Genomic DNA, 24,642 nt, shown 5'->3' on the forward strand with positions numbered 1-24,642 from the left:
GCGCCACACATCCTGCGCCACGAAGATTTACTGACGTATCTCAGTATTAGATATTAGATATTAATATCGCCCATCTTCACCACTTCCTCTCAAAGTGTGGCTGAAATTTCTCAAGTTCAACCAAGAAATTGGTAGAAAGATGGCGACAGTTGGATCCTCCAGCAACAAAAACAACTTGTTTACTCTAAAGCGCCACTCACCTGCAGCTGAACAGCAAACGGTTTAAATGCACTGCTAAAGTTTTCCCCCAGGGTTTCATAAGTTTGGAGGACAGTTTTAACCCTAGATGATGTGAGAAGAGGTGTAAACAGGCACTCCAGTGCTCGGGTAACTGCTCCCGATGCCAGCATCTCAATACGGAAATCACGGTTCTTCATGGAAAGATATACAGGCTCAGCAACAGAGAACAGGTATTTCAATATAACTGACAAACTAATTAACAAGCTGACGCACTGAGTCCTCATCAGCGTCCAGGGTCGTACCAGCTGGCTCTGTTAATGCAGCAGCCGATCTGAAGAGGCTGCCTCTGCTACTCACACCAGAATCAACCGATTTCCCTCCATTTCTGAATAATAAACCAGGTTTCACCACGGCTAACCCAATATCCATTCAATAATCCCCATCAAGCTCAGAGATTAGTAATAAAATTAGTTGAAAAAGGGACACGTCTAATGGTGGGGGCACCACATGATCTCCAGCTCCACCACTGGAAGTGCTTTCACTCCGAATCCGATCAAATTTAAATATAAATTTAATATAAATCACATTCTGGTTGTAAATATTGAATGAGTGAAAGGGATAAAGTGCCCTGAAACAATCTCTTCTCTTGAATCCCAACCATCCGACTACAAATCCAAACTGTGCATTTTGTAATTTCCAATTTGTTCATGAACTTCAGAAAATCTATATATTGTGTGATGGAAATGCCTTCAAGCATAGCGATATTAATCATCACCACATTCATCACGATACCGATAATGTATCATAATACTGCCCACCCCTATGCTGCACCGGGTGCTCACAAACGTCACGAAAACTTTTATCGTGCATCATTGACAAGCCTTCAAGATGTTATTTGGGACAAAAGTGATCACAGTAATAACGCAGCACCATATCACCATACAACTCTATCACCATGCAACTCTACAACTCTATCACCATGCAACTCTACAACTCTATCACCATGCAACTCTACAACTCTATCACCATGCAACTCTACAACTCTATCACCATGCAACTCTACAACTCTATCACCATATCACCATACAACTCTATCACCATGCAACTCTACAACTCTATCACCATGCAACTATATTACCACATCACTATACAACTAAATTACCACCCTACAACTCTATCATCCTTCAACTATATCACCATGCAACCATACAACTACATTACCACATCACTATACAACTACATTACCACATCACTATACAACTACATTACCACATCACTATACAACTACATTACCACATCACCATGCAACTATATTACCACATCACTATACAACTATATCACCATATCACCACACCACCCTCCCCACTTAGAGCCTTGTGTTCATTCCAGCCCTTCAGTGCTGTAGAACGGCCTTGTGGAAGCACCATAACGTCCACGGTGTGGATTTTTCCCACCACACTAAAGAACTAAAGACGCGGTCATTCTGTCCACTCCAAATTTAAGACCTCTCAGGTGTCCTGATGTTATTCATGAAGCCACTGACCACAACAACAGGCGGCTCCACTTCGCCCATCCCACAGTCCAAACCTCAGCACAGCACATCGCGACACAGGAGCGTGAAAGGCCTGCAGGTATCGCGGTGGTACTGGTGGTGCCGACTCCACGCGGCCCACCTCTGCGGGGAAACTCACCTGTTATTATTTCTGCACACCTGAGAAACACACTCTGACAGAACAGGGCTCGAGCCCGGCCTCGCCCTTAAGGGGGAGCGCCACCACTTTTCTCAGTAACTCGGTCCTCGAGATGTGGAGCCACTGCCATCACTGGTGGTGATGGGAACCAGGAGTCACCACGTCTACAGCACGAACACAATTCATTTACCGTCCAAAACCTCCAGCGCGCCTCCTCTGACTTGGCATTTGTTTTGCTTCTGACGGTTAAAGTCATAAACTTGAAAAAAAAAGACATAAATTAGAAATAATAAGTTTTCTTCTGGGACTATTTTGTCCAGCTACGTCCTGCATGTATCCCTCCGCCATGAATGGCTTCAAATGAGCGGATTAAAAGGCATTTTAGTCAAAACTATATCACAAACTAATGCGACAGATACCGGCAGCGCATATCTCATCACTTCGTGGAGGAACTTTCTGTGAGGAGCTTTTAGAGCGGACGTCTGGTTCCCATCACCACCACTGTGGGCAGCCCTGACTCGGCGAGTTTCTCTAGAGCGGAGCGTTTCAGACCGAACCGCTCAGAACCGCTGTGCTCGCCTCCGATGGACCGAGCTACTCAGAAAGTGTGAAGAAGTGGCGGACTTTCCCTTTAAACAGAGACTTGAGTAAAGCAGACTTACAGCACGCAGAGGGCATAGGCCCCGGTGACGCTCTCGCTGTCCCGCACCAGAAAGCTGCCGTCTCTCCCGGCTCGGGCGAGCAGCTCTTCGGCCGCAGCGCGACTCAAATCCCGGTGATACCACAGTGGTGGAGCCGCCGATCCCAGCGGGGACGCGCCGCCGCCGCCTGCCATCGTGGCAGGGCTCGACACACGAAAGTGCCCCACGGATGTCGCTCCCCGAGAGGGAGAACCGCGGCTGGGGCTTTTAGCGTCCCGCTGACTTTAGGATCCCGAGAAGAAGCGATAATGCTCGGGAAATAAACCCGAGTGGATAAACAAGCGGATGCTAACGAGGCTAACGGCCGCCAAAAGTTCCCTCACAGTTCCTGAAAGTCTCCCATTAGATGAAGTGGAGGTTTTCCGCTTTTCCCGCGGCGAATAAGCGCAGACAGTCCGACTTGGGAAGTTTGGAAAACCCGGAAAATCCTCCACCGCGACTTTTAGCTCCTAGCTGCCTCCCATCCCGGTTCCCGACTAACTGTCCCTCAGGGAGAAACGCGGGCGCGCGGGCGCCTCAGCGCGGCTTTCCCAGTTGGACAAACCAGCGAAAGCTCTTCGGAAAGCCGCTGCGCTGCGGGGAGAGCCGCCCTCCGGACTGGCCGCTAGGCTACAGCAGCTGGTGGGCACGTCTCATCGCCCCCCACATGGACAAATCAATCTCCCACCCGAGCGAGCCTGGCCAGCCACTCACAGACCACGGGCTCCCCGCATTCGAGGGAGCGGAGCTCGAATTTCCCCGTTCCACCTTAAATTAGAATAGAGCTGCTGCACCATTTAAGGTGGAGCGGTTTAATTGGAGCAAGAAGCCGATTCAGGTCCTTTATAAAACTCCAGGCTTATTCTCCCCGGGACGGAATAAAACTGAATGTGGAGTAAAACTGTCGCCTTTAGACTCCAAGGCGAGTCATTCAGGGGAAGTGTGGATTTTCCTGTCCTCTCCGCCTGTTAGTCGCCATTAATGAATCTAGCTCAGAAAGCGCGTTTGTCGAGATAAAGGCTGGGCAGGAATGTCCAGCGCTGCTGTAACTCAGCCGCCGTGAAGTTGCTCAACGTTACAAACTTCCTGTTTAGATTTTCCCCCCCGAGGCTGCGAGTCATGGGGATGCGCTCCAAACCGAGCACCGCGGCCTCGAAGGGCGCACTTCGAAGGGGGCCGCTTGCCGCAGCCATTTTGGAGCATCGTTCCAAAGGGAAGCGGCGGAAAACAGTGGCTGTGTCTCAAATCGGCCTGTCCGAAGTGAGTTGCTGAGTGCTGAACAGACTGCCTAGAAAATACGTTCTGGTGAAGCTCAGACAGCACTGCGCCTAGAAAACTGAAGAGGATTCACCAGAAAAAGCTCCGAGCTACAACAATGAAATACACACCTTAAGACAGACAGGACGGAGATTAGAGCGAATACGGACTGACCAAGCTGGACGTGTTTCACTCTGCTGGGAAGGACAGCCTCAGCCAGCACAGAAAGGCTCAGCACACCTGTCCTCGCTTACCCAAACACGCTCAGCACACCTGTCCTCACTTACCCAAACACCCACAGCACACCTGTCCTCACTTACCCAAACACCCACAGCACACCTGTCCTCACTTACCCAAACACCCACAGCACACCTGTCCTCACTTATCCAAACACCCACAGCACACCTGTCCTCACTTACCCAAACACCCACAGCACACCTGTCCTCACTTATCCAAACACCCACAGCACACCTGTCCTCACTTATCCAAACACCCACAGCACACCTGTCCTCACTTACCCAAACACCCACAGCACACCTGTCCTCACTTATCCAAACACCCACAGCACACCTGTCCTCACTTACCCAAACACCCACAGCACACCTGTCCTCACTTACCCAAACACCCACAGCACACCTGTCCTCACTTACCCAAACACCCACAGCACACCTGTCCTCACTTACCCAAACACCCACAGCACACCTGTCCTCACTTATCCAAACACCCACAGCACACCTGTCCTCACTTACCCAAACACCCACAGCACACCTGTCCTCACTTACCCAAACACCCACAGCACACCTGTCCTCACTTACCCAAACACCCACAGCACACCTGTCCTCACTTATCCAAACACCCACAGCACACCTGTCCTCACTTACCCAAACACCCACAGCACACCTGTCCTCGCTTACCCAAACACCCACAGCACACCTGTCCTCGCTTACCCAAACATGCTCAGCGTACCTGTCCTCACTTATCCAAACACCCACAGCACACCTGTACTCAGTTATCCAAACACCTTCAGCACACCTGTCCTCACTTACCCAAACACCCTCAGCGTACCTGTCCTCACCCAAACACCCTCAGCACACCTGTCCTCACTTACCCAAACACCTTCAGCACACCTGTCCTCACTTATCCAAACACCCTCAGCACACCTGTCCTCACTTACCCAAACACCCTCAGCACACCTGTCCTCACTTATCCAAACACCCACAGCACACCTGTCCTCACTTACCCAAACACCCACAGCACACCTGTCCTCACTTACCCCAACACGCTCAGCACACCTGTCCTCACTTATCCAAACACCCACAGCACACCTGTCCTCACTTATCCAAACACCCACAGCACACCTGTACTCACTTATCCAAACACCCACAGCACACCTGTCCTCACTTACCCAAACACCCTCAGCGTACCTGTCCTCACCCAAACACCCTCAGCACACCTGTCCTCACTTACCCAAACACCCTCAGCACACCTGTCCTCACTTACCCAAACACCCACAGCACACCTGTCCTCACTTATCCAAACACCCTCAGCATACCAGTCCTCAGCACACCTGTCCTCACTTATCCAAACACCCTCAGCATACCAGTCCTCAGCACACCTGTCCTCACTTATCCAAACACCCTCAGCATACCAGTCCTCAGCACACCTGTCCTCACTTATCCAAACACCCTCAGCATACCAGTCCTCAGCACACCTGTCCTCACTTATCCAAACACCCTCAGCATACCTGTCCTCAGCACACCTGTCCTCACTTATCCAAACACGCTCAGCGTACCTGTCCTCACTTACCCAAACACGCTCAGCATACCTGTCCTCAGCACACCTGTCCTCACTTACCCAAACACCCTCAGCACACCTGTCCTCACTTATCCAAACACGCTCAGCGTACCTGTCCTCACTTATCAAAACACCCTCAGCACACCTGTCCTCACTTATCCAAACACCCTCAGCACACCTGTCCTCACTTATCCAAACACCCTCAGCGTACCTGTCCTCACTTACCCAAACACCCTCAGCATACCTGTACTCAGCACACCTGTCCTCACTTATCCAAACACCCGCAGCACACCTGTCCTCACTTATCAAAACACCCTCAGCACACCTGTCCTCACTTATCCAAACACCCTCAGCACACCTGTCCTCACTTATCAAAACACCCTCAGCACACCTGTCCTCACTTATCCAAACACCCTCAGTGTACCTGTCCTCACTTATCCAAACACCCTCAGCACACCTGTCCTCAGCACACCTGTCCTCACTTATCAAAACACCCTCAGCACACCTGTCCTCACTTATCCAAACACCCTCAGCGTACCTGTCCTCACTTATCAAAACACCCTCAGCACACCTGTCCTCACTTACCCAAACATGCTCAGCGTACCTGTCCTCACTTAGCCAAACACCCTCAGCATACCTGTCCTCAGCACACCTGTCCTCACTTATCCAAACACGCTCAGCGTACCTGTCCTCACTTATCCAAACACCCTCAGCACACCTGTCCTCACTTATCCAAACACCCTCAGCGTACCTGTCCTCACTTACCCAAACACCCTCAGCATACCTGTCCTCAGCACACCTGTCCTCACTTATCCAAACACCCGCAGCACACCTGTCCTCACTTATCCAAACACCCTCAGCACACCTGTCCTCACTTATCAAAACACCCTCAGCACACCTGTCCTCACTTATCAAAACACCCTCAGCACACCTGTCCTCACTTATCAAAACACCCTCAGCACACCTGTCCTCACTTATCCAAACATCCTCACTTATCCAAATGATACACAGCTGTACATATCAGCCAAACCAGATGATAAATCCAGATTAAATAAAATAGAAGATTACGGTTGTGGCGGCTTGCTGAGAGGACACGTGTTAATCTGCTCTGCTACCTCGTCAACTAAATCCTTTCTAAAAAAAGTTTTTGGGACGGTTGTTTATCTCAACCTATCAGAAAACAGAAGGTAATGCCAACGACACAAAAAAGCAAGCCTAAGCCGCAAACAAACTCTTCAACCTAAGTTGCTGAAGTTCGCAATGCCGACCAATAATCCTAACTCTGCGGCTAGCGTCGAAGCTATGGAGACCGAGCAAACGGCTAATGCTAGCAAGGCATCCGAAGGCACAGCACCAGGGCCGGATAACCCTGCGGTTACAGATGGCTCGCAAGCAACTTCTGACACTACACTGGCAGCTATCGACAAGATGAAGTCGGAGTTTTCCATCAGGTTTGATCGCATTCTAGTGGCCATCGAAAACGTGAGGAAAGTTGTTACGGACTGCACAGAACGTGTCACACAGGCAGAGGCGAGGATTTCAGCACCCGAAGATAATGTCACCACCCTGCAGAGTAAAGTGCAATCACTGCAAGGTGAAAAAAGTCTGGAGGAAAAAGTATTGGACTTGGAAGCAAGAGCGAGAAGATCCAACTTAAGGTTGGTTGGTTTACCTGAGGGAGCAGAAGGCTCTGATGCATGTGGCTTTCTAGAGAGCTGGATACCAGAGGTTTTAGGGTTGGCACCTTCAAGCACAGAATTCACAGTAGAGACAGAGTCGTGTGGGATACCTCAAGATGGCGATTTAAACAAAAATAGCTGGAAGAACCTGGCTTTGTCTCCCACCTGGATGAGCAAATAAAATTATATTTTGAAACAAACACAACAGAAACATCTGCTGGTACAAGGTGGGAAGCTTTTAAAGCCTTTATTAGGGGTCAGATGATTAGTATCACTAGTACGAAAGCTAACCAGACATATCAGAAGGCGAAAGCACTGGAAGCAAAAATAAAACAGTTAGAACAGCATTATTACCAATCAGGTTCCCCTGAAGTGCATCAAAATTTACTACTGTTGAGAGCACATTATCATGAATTATCAGCATCCAAAGCAATGACGAGCCTATTACGACTTAAACAAACTTTCTATGATCAGGGGGAAAAAGCAGGGAAGGTACTTGCTTGGCGTATTAAACAGTTACAGAGTGAAGGAGTATTACTTCTTTACAGAATAAACAAGGAGAGGAAATTGTAGACCCAGTGGAAATAAATGAAACGTTCAGGATATTTTATGGAGAACTCTATAGGTCAGAAACTCCTCATGACAATCCAAAACTGAGAGATTTTCTAGATAAAATGCATTTACCCTCAATACCAGAAGTACTTAAAATGGATTTAGAGCAAGACGTAACCTTGGAGGAAATATCCTCAGCAATTGATAGTATAAGTGTAGGACAAACACCAGGACCAGATGGTCTGCCTATTGAAATCTATAAAAGGCTTAAGAAAAGACTGCAGACTCCTCTTTTAGAAATGTTTAAGGAATCATTTATTGAGGGAATTCTTTCACCCTCTCTAAGACGAGCTTTGATTAGCTTGTTGCCAAAACCTGGTAAACTGAATAATAAATGTGAGAATTTGAGGCCTTCTGAATGCAGATGTAAAGTTGATATGCAAGATCTTAGCTAGAAGGATTGAGGAAATAATACCAGTGATAATAGGAAAGGATCAGAACGGTTTTATTCGGGGCAGACAGGGTTTCCACAATGTCAGAAGAGTGTTAAACATTAAACAACAACTTTATTACCAAAAGGATGTAGCGGCTTTACTATCACTGGATGCTGAAAAAGCCTTTGACCGCGTGGAGTGGCCCTACTTATTTGAAATTCTTGAGCGTTTTTGGCTGGGTGAGAATTTTTGCAAATGGATAAATTTGCTCTATACAGAACCAAATGCAGAAATACTGACCAATGGAATTGTTTCAAAAGCTATTCAGGTGAAGCGGGGGTGTAGACAGGGGGATCCTCTGTCTCCACTATTGTTTATCATGGCAATAGAACCGTGTGCAAAGTAAGGAATCATATCAACATTTCCGGAATAAATATAGGAGATCAGGAACACCGCCTAGCATTATATGCAGATGATGTCATTCTTTTTCTTAGGGATTTGGGGAAGTTTATCGCTGCCTTGTTGGATTTGATTAACACATTCGGGAAGATCTCGGGTTATAAAATAAATAAATCTAAAACTTCTATAATGCCATCAAATCATGCAGGAAGAAAAAATCCACCCGGGGTGACCCTCCAATTCAATATTCTGGACTGTTTCACATATTTAGGCATTAAAATTGTACCAAATCTTGAGAATATTGTAGAAACTAACCACAAACCTTTGATACAGGAAATTTCTAATTTCACTAGACAGACGGATATCTATACCAATGTCACTAATAGGGAAAATTAATGCTCTTAAAATGAATGTACTGCCTAAACTGTTGTATTTGTTTCAAAATTTGCCATTACCACCACCAAATAACTGCTTTTCTTATTTAAAGACCCTTTTTACTCATTTTCTATGGAACAAGAGATGTTCCAGGTTGTGCATGTCGTTGATATACTTACCCTATGATAGAGGGGGGCTTAGGTGCCCCAATATCCTTTGGTACTATTGGGCAGCACAGCTAAGGGGATTGATGTTCTACTTTACAGAAAAAGATGCTCCCTTGTGGAGAGAGATGGAAGGCCATCTTTTGGGCCTACCCTTCCCATTTACCTTTACACGGCTAAAAATCTTTAAAAAAGCACTAAGAATCCCATAGTTAGAAATGTGATTGTTGTATGGCATCAAGTATTAAAATATTTGGGAGAAATTGACTCTCTCTCTTTGTTTAGTCCGATATGGGGCAATGAATCATTTCCATCAGGGAGGTATGATGGGGGGGGTTAAAATTTGGGCTAAAAAAGGAATAGAAGCAATAGCAGATTTATATAATAACGGCAGTGAATTGCTTATGTCATTAGAAGAAATAGCTGATAAATATATCACGTAACCATTTTATCAAATATTTACAATTGAATTAAATGCAATTAATACAATTAAAAATGAATGGTTAAGAATTGTTTGGGGAGGAGTATTATTTCCTACATATATAACCTTTTAATGGGTGAATCCTTAGAATCATCGATAGAGAGATTGGAGGCATGGAGAGGGGACGTACAGGAGGACATTCAATTCAATTTCAATTCAATTCAAGTTTATTTATATAGCGCTTTTTACAACAAGGTTGTCACAAAGCAGCTTTACAGAAAAAAAACAGGTCCACGCCTCTTATGAGCATCACCACAGTGAAGCCAATTTTGTGGTGACTACAGTGGTAAGGAAAAACTCCCTTTAAGAGGAAGAAACCTTAGAAGGGACCAAGGCTCAGTCCGAGGAACCCAACCCCCGTGGGTCGACCCGCACAGAAGAAACAGAACAGAAACAAGAACAACAGTACAAAGAGAGTGCAAAAAGATGGCTGGAACGCTGGAACCACGAATGGGGCACCTCCAGACAGGCCAACGGGGCATCTCGACACATCTCCATTGAGGATTGGGAGAAGGCATGCAATAGAGCTCACTCACAAACTCGCGTCTTAAATTAATACAATATAATTGGCTGCTACGTACATATATAACTCCAGAAAGGCTCAATCCATATAATAGTACTATACCTGATGTGTGTATCAAGTGAGGTAAAGAAAAGGGGACACTCTTTCACTGTCTGTGGCAGTGTGTCCACATAAGACGGTACTGGGAAGCAGTGAGGGACTGTATCCAGAGCATCCTGCGTATACAGATACCATTGGACCCAAAGCTCTTCCTATTAGGTTTATATCCAATGAATTACAAAATCAGAAAAAGACATCAACAGTTTCTAGAAATTGGTATATTATTAGCTAAAAGAGTTCTTGCTGTATCATGGAAAAGAACAAGTGTGCCAGGTATAGAGAAATGGTGAATTATCTACAACTTTGCCCTTAGAAAAAATTTCTTATGCTATCAAAGGTAAGTATTCATCCTTTTATAGTATTTGGGGTCCATTCATCGACTATCTAGAGAATACAGATTTAACTCAGATGTTGTAAGATCATAAGACCACATAAGTAACCCACTGCATAAGTAACATAAGTAACCCCATCCAGTGCTCAGAAGTCATGCAAGTAAACAATGATTTGATGACTTTAATACTCTTACAATACCCTCAACTTATCTACATTTTTAAAAATTACAAGTTACATGTATGTATGTGTGTATATGTATATAGGCATATATATGTATGTGTATAGGTGTGTGTATAGTATATGTGCATGTGTATGTATATGTATATATATATTTTTTTTTTCTTATTTTTTTCATGGTTTGTATTTTGGGTTTTTTTTGTGCGGGTGTTTAGATATGTTTAGAATATTGTGGTAAACATTACAATTTGTTAAAATCAATAAAGACAATGTTGGCAAAAAAATAAAATAGATGATTTTGTAAAAGGTATAAGAAACTGGATGCTGCAGAATTTCCTTCTTTTAAACCCAATTAAAACAGAAGTTCTTCTTCTTGGTCCAAAGGCTGCTCAGAATAAATGTTCAGATTTAATGTTAAATCTTGCTGACTTCTCTGTAATACCTGGTTCAATAGCTAAAAATCTTGGTGTGACAATTGATTCAGATCTAACGTTTAATCAACATACAGTTAATATTACAAGGACAGCGTTTCATCACCTCCAAAACATTGCAAAGTTAAATGCGTTATCTCTACATGACGATGAAAAATTGGTACATGCCTTTACAACTTCAAGGCTAGACTGTAATGCATTGTTGTCAGGATGCTCCAGCAGGAACCTAAATAAACTTCAATACGTTCAGAAAGCTGCAGGTGGAGTTCTCACTAAAACCAGGAAATCAGCCCAGTTTTATCAGCGTTACACTGGCTTCCTTTCAAATTCTGCATTGACTATAAAATTCTCTTATTGACGTATAAAGTTACATCACCTTTATACGTCTTTATACATCACCTTCAGTTACATCACTGTGCCATCCAGATGTACCAGCATTGAGAATAAGACTGTTTCAGCTCTCCCACTGTTCATAAAGACTGCCTCAGTCAGAGACTGCCTCAGTCAGAGACCGCCTCTACCAGTGCAGTTTCTAAAGCTTTACCACCCAAACTTCAAACAGAGATCCTATTAGCCTATTTGGTATTTAGCTTATTAAATTGTAAATACTGTTTGACCAGAGGAGGACGGGTCTCCCCTTGTGAGTCTTGGTTGCTCCCAAGGTTTCTTCCTCCAGTCTGAGGGAGTTTTTCTTGCCACCATCGCCTCTGACTTGCTCACTGGGGGATTATATGCTGTAACTGTGTGTTTTCAAACATCTGTAAAGCTGCTTTGTGGCAACATCGTTGTAAAAATATAGATATACAAATAAACTTGAACTGAATTGAATTAAATTGAATTGAACAGAATTGAGCGATGCTGTTGGATCATATAGGGGAATTACATTTAACGAGGCACGTTAAAGTTAGCATCCATCCTGAAAACACTAAACCTTTAATGGTTTCTGTGCCTTTCCAGCAGGAAGTGCTACATTTTTACCTCACACCACACCAGCTGCTGGAACCCCCTTCACGGCTGTAAAGAGCCTGATCAATAAAAATGTGATGTTCAGCTTATTAGCACCGTTAGCTTCCCTCTGCTTTGGGCAGCCCGTCTCAAAGAAGCAGTGGTATGTTTTAAAGCCACGCTCACCTCCCAGATATGTCATCAGAAGGGGCCTTTTTGTAGTCTCTAAACTGGAAAGTCTCACATGTTTACATCAGATTTAACACTTACATCCTTCCGTTTTTGATCGGAGCGCCTCTTTAATCCATATATAAATGGATTATCATCTATAATCCATTTTATCAGCTACATTGATCATACAGGAGCACTCTATCGCTCTACAGTCGCTCTGCAGTCTCTCTAGTCGCTGTGTAGTCGCTCTACAGTCTCTCTATAGTCACCCTGTAGTCGCTCTACAGTCTCTCTACAGTCGCTCTGTAGTCACTCTACAGTTGCTCTACCATCGCTCTGCAGTCGCTCTACTGTTGCTCTGCAGTCGCTCTAGTCGTTCTACTGTCGCTCTAGTCTGTCTACAGTCGCTCTAGTCTCTCTAGTCGCTCTGCAGTCTCTCTACCGTTGCTCTAGTCACTCTAACAGTCGCTCTGCAATCGCTCTATAGTCGATCTGCAGTATCTCTACTGTTGCTCTACATTCACTCTGCAGTCGCTCTACCATCGCTCTGTAGTCGCTCTACCGTCGCTCTACAGTCGCTCTGCAGTCGCTCTACAGTCGCTCTGCAGTCGTCCTACCGTCGCCGACTGCAGTCCATCTGTTTCTCTGCATGCTGTACCCCTCAGTGGGACCACCAGGACCACTGCTGTGCACATTATTTTGAGTAGATCTATTTTTATTATGAAAACCACGTTTAGTAACTGCAAACAAACCTTCACCTGAACAGCAAAGTGACTGAAATAACTGCTGAAACTCTGAAATACGTTTAAAATTCCTGCCATTTACACGCACAGCCCTTCTCTGTGCAACAGTGGAAAAATCAATCAATGCAATACTGACACTTAGTGGTTATTCGCACAACCATCTTCATAACCGTGACGGGGGCTTCGCTGCACGTGTTCTCCGCGGGAGTCATTTCTGCATTCACTCCTTTCTGCATACATGATAATAGGAGATGTTAATGGACATATTAAGATTATTTCATTTCGGGATGAAAGAAACTGATTTTTAAAAACATCCATCTGAATTCCCACTCCACTCCGAGCGGAGAATGACCCAGGATATGCTGGCTGAGGAATGCATGATGAACAGAAAGGAGTCTGCTGAAATAGGCAGCAACACATGTTTAATGTTTATAACGTGTGACATTACATCATTGTTTTACACAGTCGTGCCTATCAGACACTTCCCGTTTCGCCGATGGTAGCTAGAAAGGAAAATGCAGTTTTATTTTCTATGTAAAAAAGCGAGTCCCCCAAAAATAACATGATTTCGTTTCATTAAGTTGCTCTGTTCTCTATTGTACTTTACCTCAAAGAGACAGTTAGCCTACATTCCCCAAGTAAATGTGTTACTTTAACAGAATTAAACAGGGAGACATACAAACACAATAAAGAGCAGAACCCTTTCGTTGTCCTTCCCTTGTTTTATTGATCTCAGTGCAGGAGCGTCGACAGAACGGCCGCGAGGGAGAGCGTGAGGCCCGTGCCGGTTCCAGGGGCCCGGTTGAGGTAGTATTCTGCGACCTTTTTGTTGGGGTTGAGTCCGGTGAACCACATCTGCATGCAGCGGCCGCTGTCCTTGGTGAGCGTGGTGTACTTGTAGGAGTTGGACCAGATCTTCTCACACATGCTCTTAGCGTCCGGGAAGACCTCGGTCCACTTGCGGCAATGAGCGTATTTAGGGCAGTAATTCACGCCTGTAAAGGAGGGGCGTGTGAACCTGTGTTTCATGGGTCATTCAAACGGTGCCCCACAAGTTTGAAGCCATTAAAGTTAAACATACATTCATACATAAACAAACATAAAACAATGATTATTATTATTTTGGAATTTTTATTTTAGTGATTTTTAGTCATAAGAGTGACTTCACAGACGCTTAAGTACTGTTTTTAAGAAACAACGATTCTGATGTTCCTTTCTCTGTTTAAATTGTAAAAATGTTTTACATTATTGTCCAATTTTCAGATGATTTTAAAATATATACAGGTGATTGTAAATGTATCAGATATGTATCAGATACCAAAAGATAATGGTTCTATCTAGAACCATGAACACTCAAAGAACCCTCTGCGTGATTAAAGGGTTCTTTGCATTGTGAAAGTGATGGAGAAACTGAGTATTAATGAATTTGGAGCAAAGAAATGACGCCAGGGTTCTAGAGTTCAATCAGACAGGCAGGGTTAAAAGACTGGACTCCTGGGGACGTTTACATTTTGAGTATTTCAAGTGTTCATGTAATATTTCAAGGTTTACTCTAAGTGTCTAAGTGTCTGTGTTTCTCTGCTGAAGGTTTTGCAGATGGTCAGTTCGGGTTACAGCCCAACGTTCAGTCTGGTCCACAGATTTGAGATTTTTTGAATTTGGCCCTTTTAGTGAGTGAGTTTGACTCCCTGCTCCAACATGACCTGTGGAACGATTATATTATATTAAAAGTGGAAAAGCTTGACGACACCGTACAAACGCTTACCTGTGGTAGAACAGCTAACTCTTCACGTGGAGCCTAGAAACCTGGCGCTTAAGTCAGCGTTGAGTAGCTGTGCTAAATTGGTGACGGGTAAAAAGGACGACTCAACCAGCTGTAGATGAGGCGCAACCAAATATTACAAAGGCTTGTCAAGAAAAGGTGAAACACCCGCTACGCGGAACCTTCTCGCTCGCTGACGTGTCGTACTGCTGTTGATGTGGACAGACAGGACTGAGGGCTCTGAGGGAACTTAGCGTGGCTAGCCTAACCGCGCCAGCCGTTAGAAAACCGCTCGATGTTCCTTCGACAAGCCGACGTTTCCACGTCTTTCAGGGAGTGAAGGATCGTTTACTCTACGTAGGCCTGCTCACTAAGCTAGGCTAGCCTCCAGTGCTAATGAGGGTCTTAAGCTAACGTGTGGCTTGCTAAGCTACTGCAGGAGAACGCTCCATGCTGGAACAGCCCTACATCGTATTTTACCAGACAGATGTGTGATATGCATTTGATGCCGTTTGACGTCATTTTAAATGAATTTATCATGTATTTTATGTCTTAAATCTTCTCAGCAGCACATCTTAGTATATCGGACAGGTTTCAGCTCATGACGCACAAAGCTAAGCTGCTTTGTCACAAACCAAAATGCTTTTATTTCATTACTGAGAAATCCTGTGTTTAACAGACCGATGTGAACTCACATGTAAACCACAGGCATCTGCCTATATAACTAGATTAAACCACCAAACAGGACTTGACCATTCAATTAACACATTTTAAGGGCAGGAGGTCTTTAACTAAGCTGCTATGTAGCACTAGCCAAGCTTTCCCATAACAAATGAAAGACTGTGACTGCAGCCAAGACTGGACGGAATATACTGTGTAAGGAGAGAGAGTCACCTGAGCTCCAGTCCCAGCCTATGTGCCAGTTGTCTTTGCATGTGAAGTCGTCTTTGCAGTCTTTGTACCAGCCCTCACAGTCCTCCAGACACAGCGGGACATCAAGTATTCGCTCCTTACGCCAGGAGCTGTCCACCTGCAAACACCGGACGCACATTCAGACCAACTCAGACACTGCAGTGTGTTCATTTCAGTAAACTAGACGAAATAAAACGCAGGTTTTATCCATCGACATACTGTTTTCATGGATTACTACTCTGTACTGGTCAGTTTTATGAGAATGCAGCCAGTATTGGACCCAAATGGGCCCAGACACTACAGTTTCCTGTTTTTTCCTATCAGGTCCAGTTACGACATGTCTGTGGTTTTATTTGTCACAATTCATCTAATTACCACAGCTCTTTAAGCACCCAATAAAATGTCTATGAGTAGCGTCTCTGTCGGATCTGCCAGCTTCTGTTTATACTGTGTCAAAATGTCATGTTGAATGGGTCGATAAATTGATCTAAAATGACTTTTAAATAAATAAATAAAACCTTATTTTATTCATTTACAATCAAATTGGAACTTTTTGTAGGTATTTTTAGTAGTTTTGTTTGGACATCAATGGTATGTAGTGACCTCTGTTCTGATTGGCTGCCTCAGTCTAAAAGCCGCCCAGGCTGGAACACTTATTATAACTTAAGTGTGAATGGGCCGAGCTAAACTGCTGTAGCCAGAGGAGGCGTATATATGCAAATGTGTCCAATGTTTTTGCAGCTTGTTTCCAAATCTGGACAGTATAGTCTGAAATGCTACATCGTCAAATTTTTAGGGGCTCCAAAGTGACCATGGAATTGGCCAGCTGTGTGTTTCTCCCTCACTCTGTCATTACTTCACAGATAAGGAGATAAAAGGTCTACAGCTTCCACGTGGAATCTGTCGCTGTTTACCCTCAATATGAAGATCAAAAAGCTGCCAGTGAAGCAAAACATCATTAAGCTCAAAAGTCTAAACGAACCCCTTCAGAGAGATAAAAAAAAAAACATGGACAAATCAGCTGCTTGGTACATTCTTAAAAAAAACAAAAACAAACACAAAAAACTGCCTGCAAGTCCACAGGAATAAAAAGGTGGATAATGGAAAATATATTTTGCTGGTGAAGATAAAATCCTTCATAACTGGCCAGCTCAGGAACACCTTCCAGGAGGTCAGCACATCTGGGCCAGAGGCAACAATCAAGAGTAAATATAGACGGTTTACCAGATTCAAACCACTGATGAGCTTAAAAAACAGAAAGACCAGACTAGAATTTGCCAAAGGGAATAAGTAAAAAATAAAATAAAATAAAAATAAAAAATAAAAAGTGTGTATAGTTCTGGAATAACATCTTATGGACAACAGATGTTATAATGGCATTTTGATCGGACCAGCTCTAGTTCGCCTTCTGATGGTGTTATTAACAAACATCAAACGAACAAACTTACCACTGCCCTCTAAAAATGTAAAGAAACCTAAAACTGTTTTGTCCATAAGTGTTTATAAAAGTGTTTTATTTTATTTTCCTCAACCTTAAAAATGAAAACGCTCCCAAACATACACTATATTGCCAAAAGTATTCGGTCGTCTGGCTTTACACGCATACGAACTTGAGTGAGATCCCATTCTTAATCCATAGGGTTTAATATGATGTCGGCCCACTCTTTATAGCTATAACAGCTTCAACTCTTCATGGATGGCAGCTCACCACCTGAAGCTCAATCCTAGCAAGAGTGAGCTGCAAGAGTGCAACTACAGGTCCTCATCATGATCTTGCCATCTCATTCGAGAACTCTCTGATTGTTCCGTCTGTAGAGGTGAGACGTCTTGGTGTGACTCTGGATGGCCAGTTATCGTTCTCGACTCACATCGCGAACCTGACTCAGTCATGGAGGTTTCTCCTGTACAACATCCGTAGGATCCGACCCTTCCTCACCCCAGAGGCCACCCAGGTGCTAGTGCAGTGTCTTGTCATCTCAAGGCTTGACTACTGCAACTCGCTCGTGGCTGGTCTTCCCATGCAGACCATCAAGCCTCTGCAACTCATCCATCTTCAATCTCCCCAAGTTCAGCCACATCACCCCACTGCTGTGCTCCCTTCACTGGCTTCCTGTAGCTGCACGCATCAGATTTAAAACCTTAATGCTTGCCTTCAAAGCCAAAAATGGACCAGCCCCAATACCTACTTGATGGCAATGGTGAAATCTCGAACTGAACCACGAGCCCTTCGAGCTTCGAGTACAGCTCGGCTTGACCCGCCATCCTTCAAGGCGCGTGGAAGACAAGCGTCGAGAATGTTCTCTGTACTGGCACCCAGGTGGTGGAATGAACTCCCACTGGCTGTCCAAACAGCAGAGTCTCATACTGTCTTCAAACACAGACTGAAGACCGTCTCTTTACACAGCACTTAAATCAGCATTGAATTAAGTGTTGATTGCAGTATATTGTACTGCACTTTGTGTTGTAGATTACTGTATTGTATTGTATTGTATGGCACAGAGTTCTGTGTTTAACTCTGTTCCTTTTCTCTCTGCATCTACAGTGACTGTGTTTCTTGCAGTATCTGAGCTCAGGACTGTCTTTGTCTCTAACCTACTGGTAACTAGCAAAGATACTTTCTCTAGATAGACAAAGTGCTTCTTGTAAGTCGCTCTGGATCACAGCGTCTGCTAAACGCTGTAAATGTAAATGTCTACTCTTCTGGGAAGGCTTTCCACAGGGGTTAGGAGTGTTTATGGGAATTTTTGACCGTTCTTCCAGAAGCACATTTGTGAGGTCAGACACTGATGTTGGACGAGAAGGCCTGGCTCACAGTCTCCGCTCTAATTCATCCCAAAGGTGTTCTATCAGGTTGAGGCCAGGACTCTGTGTAGGCCAGTCAAGTTCTTCCATACCAAACTGGCTCATTCATGTCTTTATGGACCTGCTTTGTTCACTGGTGCGCAGTCATGTTGGAACAGGAAGGGACCGTCCCCAAACTGTTCACACGAAGTTGGGAGCAGGAAATTGTCCAGAATCTCTTGGTGCTGAAGCTTTAAGAGTTCTTTTGACTGGAACTAAGGGGCCGAGCCCAACTCCTGAAACACAACCCCGCACCATAATCCCCCCTCCACCAAACTTTACACTCGGCACAATGCAGTCAGACAAGTACCGTTCTCCTGGCAACCGCCAAACCCAGACTGGTCCATCGGATTTCCAGACGGAGAACCGTGGTCACTCCAGAGAACACGTCTCCACTGCTCTAGAGTCCAGTGGTGGCGCGTTACACCACTGCATTCCACGCTTTGCATTGCGCTTGGTGATGTAAGGCTTGGATGCAGCTGCTCAGCCATGGAAACCCATTCCATGAAGCTCTCTACGCTGTTCTTGAGCTAATCTGAAGACCACATGAAGTTTGGAGGTCTGTAGTGATTGACTCTGCAGAAAGTCGGCGACCTCTGTGCACTATGCCCCTCAGCATCCGCTGACCCCGCTCTGTCATTTTACGTGGCCGACCACTTCGTGGCTGAGTTGCTGTCGTTCCCAATCACTTCCACTTTGTTATAATTCCACTGATAGTTGACTGTGGAATATTTAGTAGTGAGGAAATTTCATGACTGGACTTGTTGCACAGGTGGCGTCCGATCACGGTACCACGCTGGAATTCAGTGAGCTCCTGAGAGCGACCCATTCATTCACTAATGTCTGTAGAAGCAGTCTGCAGGCCTAGGGGCTTGGGTTTACACACCTGTGACCATGGAAGTGACTAGAACACCTGAATTCAGTGATTTGGATGGGGGCGTGAATACTCTTGGAAATATAGTGTATCATTGTGAATAGTAACAAATGCGGATACTTATAGCAATCAGGCGATTATGTAATAATTATGACTCGCCCACGTACAGAGGTGGATTTCAGTCCGCAACAATTAGACTAGGTTTTATTAGTTACCTGCACATCATACCTGCTGTATCCAGGGTCCCAGGTGTGGAGAGCACTCGTAGAAACATGTGTCCTGGATGAAATGACTCTTGCACTGTTCACTCATGACCCCACAGTGGTTCCAGTTGAAGTTGTAGAGGTAAGAGTTGTCCTCATGTGCTTCTGCTGTAGTGTTGGCGGTGCAGCAAGCGTTCTCACGCCATGGAGCACACTGTAGGGGAAGTGGGGGGGGCATGAAAGAGATACTCAGAGAGGCATTGTTCCCCCAAACTGAGCAAGGCTGTTCTAATGGATACTCTATCTTTCATAACATTACCTTTGGGACGTATACATATCAAGCAAGGGCAGTCTTAATGTTGTCCTAAAAAACCTTATACAACATTAAATAAACATACTTCATCATTTGAGTAGTTATCATGCAGTTCACACAGTTTCAGGTGTGTCCAAGTTGTTATCACTGCTACATATTAATGAAAAAACAGGTCAAAGTACAGCAGTGAAAGCAGTAAATGATTGGTGACTTAATATGGATGAAAATAAAGCTTTACTACATCATATCAATTCCATTCCACTGTGTAGTACCAGAGGGCTTACTTATATATAATTAAAACAAAAGTTTTAATTTTATATATATATATATATATATATATATATATATATATATATATATATATATATATGTATATATATATAATTATAACAAAAGTTACGCTCAATAATTCAATCATAATCAGATTTCTGCAATTGCAGAAATGATTATTCAAATGATCACGTAAACTGTTTACTTCATACATTTCTCAGATCAGATTATGGTCTAGAAATCTGAATAAGAATCCGAATGAAGAGGCTGGATTTGAGCTCAGTAATCAGATTTCTCAGTACTTTTGGAGCGACACTGGAACTGAAATACATTATGGACGAAATATAAGAGTTTAAAAAAAGCATTAACCCACTATCTGATTACTGTCTGACTCATGTAGACCTGGAGTTTCCCCACTATCTGATTACTGTCTGACTCATGTAGACCTGGAGTTTCCCCACTATCTGATTACTGTCTGACTCATGTAGACTTGGGGTATATTATTTACCATTATACCCCAGAATTCCACCAATTACACAAAACCTGCCACATTATTACTGTTAGAGTGCAAACAAAGTCACTCAGAGTGGTTTGATGAGAGACGCGCTGCTCTAGAGAACATAGTCAGAATGTAGTGGTGACAGGAACCAGAGGTTTAATGCCTCTAAAAGCTTGAGGTGATGAATATGTGGCTTGATGACTTTATAGCTTGTTTTATGATAGTTTTGAGAGGATTTTGGCCTGAAACATGTATTTTCAGAGTTACAAAAGGAGCAGCTGCTGTGTTCAAATCATGCAGGAAAATAAACACTGAAATAAGCGGAGTATATTTGGTTTTGGACAGTGACCAAGCGGCCATGTCCAATTCCACTTCGTGCTTTGAGTTTGTGCCTTTTTACTGCATTACAATCTCTAACAAGCGGCACAACTTGCGCAACTGCTGCACTTGCAACAATGATTACCTTCTTAGACTCTGACCGTACGAATATGAGATCAACATGCGCAGTGCGTGGGGTCGGGAGGGTGGGGGAGTATGTAACATGTTTCCTGTGGGTTCTGTCCCGTGTGTACCTGCTTGTAGAGTTCACCTTCTGGGCCCGGTTCTGTTTTATGGTGTTTGGCATCCATGCACATGTTCAGCTTATCCAGACAGAGACAACATGATGGCAGAGCTATCAGCAAGGCCAAGGCCAGCAACGCTCTAGAGACAAAAGAACAGAACAGGCAGGGGGACGAGGGGAGGGAGGGAGAGAGAGAGAGAGAGAGAGAGAGAGAGAGACAGAGAGACAGAGAGAGAGAGAGAGACAGAGAGACAGAGAGAGATAGAGAGAGACACAGAGAGACAGACAGAGAGAGAGAGAGACAGAGAGAGAGAGAGAGACACAGAGAGAGATAGAGAGAGACACAGAGAGACAGACAGAGAGAGAGAGAGACAGAGAGAGAGAGAGAGACACAGAGAGACAGACAGAGAGAGAGAGAGAGAGAGACAGAGAGACACAGAGAGAGAGAGAGAGACAGAGAGATACAGAGAGACAGACAGAGAGAGAGAGAGAGAGAGAGAGACAGAGAGAGAGAGAGAGAGAGAGAGACAGAGAGAGAGAGAGAGAGAGAGAGACAGAGAGAGAGAGAGAGAGAGAGACACAGAGCGAGAGAGAGAGAGAGAGAGAGAGAGAGACAGAGAGAGAGAGAGAGAGAGAGAGACAGAGAGAGAGAGAGAGATAGAGAGAGAGAGAGAGAGAGAGAGAGAGAGAGAGAGACAGAGAGAGAGATAGAGAGAGAGAGAGAGACAGAGAGAGAGAGAGAGAGAGAGAGAGAGACACAGAGAGAGAGAGAGAGAGAGAGAGAGACAGAGAGAGAGAGAGAGAGAGAGAGAGAGACAGAGAGAGAGAGAGAGAGAGAGAGAGAGAGAGAGAGAGAGAGAGAGAGAGAGAGCAGAGATCAAATCAAGGCAACACGTTTATTTTTCATGTTTTTAACTAAAGGTGCAAACTAAGTCCTGCAGAGTTTCAGCTCCAACTTGCGTTTTACATCTCAGTCAAGACCTGGACCACCGTGATGTTTGTGTGATGTCATATTAGAGCCTAACCATGGAACACGTGTCCCTCCACGTTCACGCAGACGTTTTTCGTCTCGAGGCTTCAGCAGGAGCTTTAGTCCAGTACCGCGGCTGCCCACATCAGTGGGACCTGGCTGTGTAAACGCCACTATTTTGAGATATTAAGTCACTTTTTCAAGAAAAGTTTTATTTTGCAGTCAATATTTTTAAAAAATCATTATTTCAAGATGAATGAATGATTAAAACGTCACTGTTTTAGACGTCATTCTAACGACTTTATTTTTGAGGAACTAGTTAAAAATTTGGAAAGTCATTATATTGAAATACTTCGAGAAACTTGGAAATACTAAGTCGACTTTTCAGAAAAGTCATTATTTAAGGATACTACATCAATATTAAAAATAATCAGTCATTGTCACATGATATTAAGCCAACATTTTGAGAAAACATCTTTATTTTGAGATGCTAAGTCATATTTCGACTTATTTTAACATTTTAAATTGAGATTTTAAAATATTATTTTCAAAAGTCATTTTTTGAGATCATTCTAAATTACTCATTAAAATAAGTCATTATTTTTGGGATACTAATTTCATTTTTCATTTCAAGACACGAAGTCAATTTTTAAATAGTCATATTTCAAGATGATTCTTTCGTCATTCTCTTTTTTAGAGAAGATAAGGATTTACTCATTCCAAGTTTTGAGAAAATGTCATTATGATTTTTAAAACAGGAAATATTGAGTCAGGCGGTTTTATTTGAGGACATTAAGTGAGTATTTGGAGATAAAAGTCATTTCTGAGCTAATTCTAAATTCAGTATTTAGAGGAAACATCATCTCTGACCCGGTGAACTGGACCCGTCCTGCTGTGTTCCAGCAGGTTCTCCTGTAAGCAGGTTCCTGTCCTCTTACCTGGCGGGCGGCGCGGACTGCAGCTCCATGCTCGAGTGTTGATCACCCCGGTAATGAAGGCGGAGTGACTCCGGCAACCGGGGAGCTCCGCGGGACGGTCGCGGCTCTGGCCGCCGCTGAAAGCGCTGTGGGAGGGAGAGCCGAGGGTTAGGAGGAGTCGAGGGCGAGCCGGAGGCGCCGAGGAGGAGTCGAGGGCGAGCCGGAGGCGCCGAGGAGGAGTTGAGGGAGAGAATGAGGAGCTCCCTCAGCCGCGCGAGCCTTTTCAGCACCGGCCACGCGCCAACCCCGTTATTAACCTTTATGACCGCCGCATAACCTTTTACGGCTGGTTACGTCGGACGGCTGCGCGTGACCTGCTGTAATCGCGGCAGCGACGGCGGCGTGACTCGCCATAAAGCAGGTTCAGTAACGACCGTGACGAGGTTACGGCACCACTTAAGGTGGAGCGAGAAGACCGAACAACGGGCTGCGGACGGGAGCTTAACCCGGGTTAGAGCGTTTTGACATGAAATGAATCACTAAAGAAATTAAAGAACGAGATGATTAAGTCGTGGCCATGACTTAGTAAAGTGTGGGAATGACATCCTAATGCGTGGCCACATTTACATTTATGGCATCTGGCTGATGCTCTTATCCAGAGCGGCTTACAATTGGATCATTTTTGCACAGGTAGGCGAAGGCGGTGTTAGGAGTCTTGCCCAAGGACTCTAATTGGTATAGTGTAGGGGGCTTAGCCAGGGGGGGAATGAACCCCAGTCTAGAAGGCAGAGGTGTTACCCACTACACTACACCAACCACGACTTAGTAGGCTGCAATCTCGTTCCCATGCCTTACTAAGTCATGGCCTCGCATTAGGATCTTGTTCCCACGTGTTAATGAGGCGTGGCCATGCATTGGTTTTATTTATACAGGATGTCACCAGCCAGGCTCCGTATATTAGAAACTGTTTTGGAAAATCAGCTGTAGATGATCTAAATGCGTCGGACGGCTGGTTCCCATCACCCCCACTCTGAAAAACAGTGTAACTGTAGGAGGTTAACTGTAGGAGGGGCTAACAGTAGGAGGTTAACTGTAGGGGGTTAACTGTAGGAGGTTAACTGTAGGAGGTTAACTGTGGGAGGGGCTAACTGTAGGAGGGGCTAACAGTAGGAGGTTAACTGTAGGAGGGGCTAACTGTAGGAGGGGCTAACTGTAGGAGGGGCTAACTGTAGGAGGTTAACTGTAGGAGGGGCTAACTGTAGGAGGTTAACTGTAGGAGGGGCTAACTGTAGGAGGTTAACTGTAGGAGGTTAACTGTAGGAGGGGCTAACTGTAGGAGGTTAACGGTAGGAGGGGCTAACTGTAGGAGGTTAACTGTAGGAGGGGCTAACTGTAGGAGGTTAACTGTAGG

General features: G+C 44.6%; 2 protein-coding genes across 2 annotated transcripts in view; both read right to left on the reverse strand.

Annotated features, from left to right (window-relative positions):
- The window catches only part of inppl1a (inositol polyphosphate phosphatase-like 1a), a 64,958-nt gene extending 61,304 nt beyond the window's left edge, over positions 1-3,654 (reverse strand). The window contains exon 1 of the mRNA XM_037546710.1: positions 2,534-3,654. Within this exon, the coding sequence (XP_037402607.1) occupies positions 2,534-2,706 (173 nt within the window). The 5' untranslated portion in view covers positions 2,707-3,654. The remainder of the gene's footprint in view (positions 1-2,533) is intronic.
- A 9,859-nt stretch (positions 3,655-13,513) lies between these two features.
- Positions 13,514-23,574, reverse strand: folr (folate receptor). The gene is made up of 5 exons (XM_017682886.2): positions 23,253-23,574; positions 21,355-21,484; positions 19,726-19,914; positions 15,765-15,900; positions 13,514-14,103 (listed from the first exon to the last, which is right to left on the reverse strand). Exons 1-5 carry the CDS (start codon positions 23,279-23,281, stop codon positions 13,841-13,843), a joined length of 747 nt encoding a protein of 248 aa, XP_017538375.1. The 5' UTR covers positions 23,282-23,574; the 3' UTR covers positions 13,514-13,840.
- Positions 23,575-24,642: the final 1,068 nt, after the last annotated feature.

The sequence above is a fragment of the Pygocentrus nattereri genome, chromosome 17 (genome assembly GCF_015220715.1).
Source record: "Pygocentrus nattereri isolate fPygNat1 chromosome 17, fPygNat1.pri, whole genome shotgun sequence".
Classification (NCBI taxonomy): Eukaryota; Metazoa; Chordata; class Actinopteri; order Characiformes; family Serrasalmidae; genus Pygocentrus; species Pygocentrus nattereri.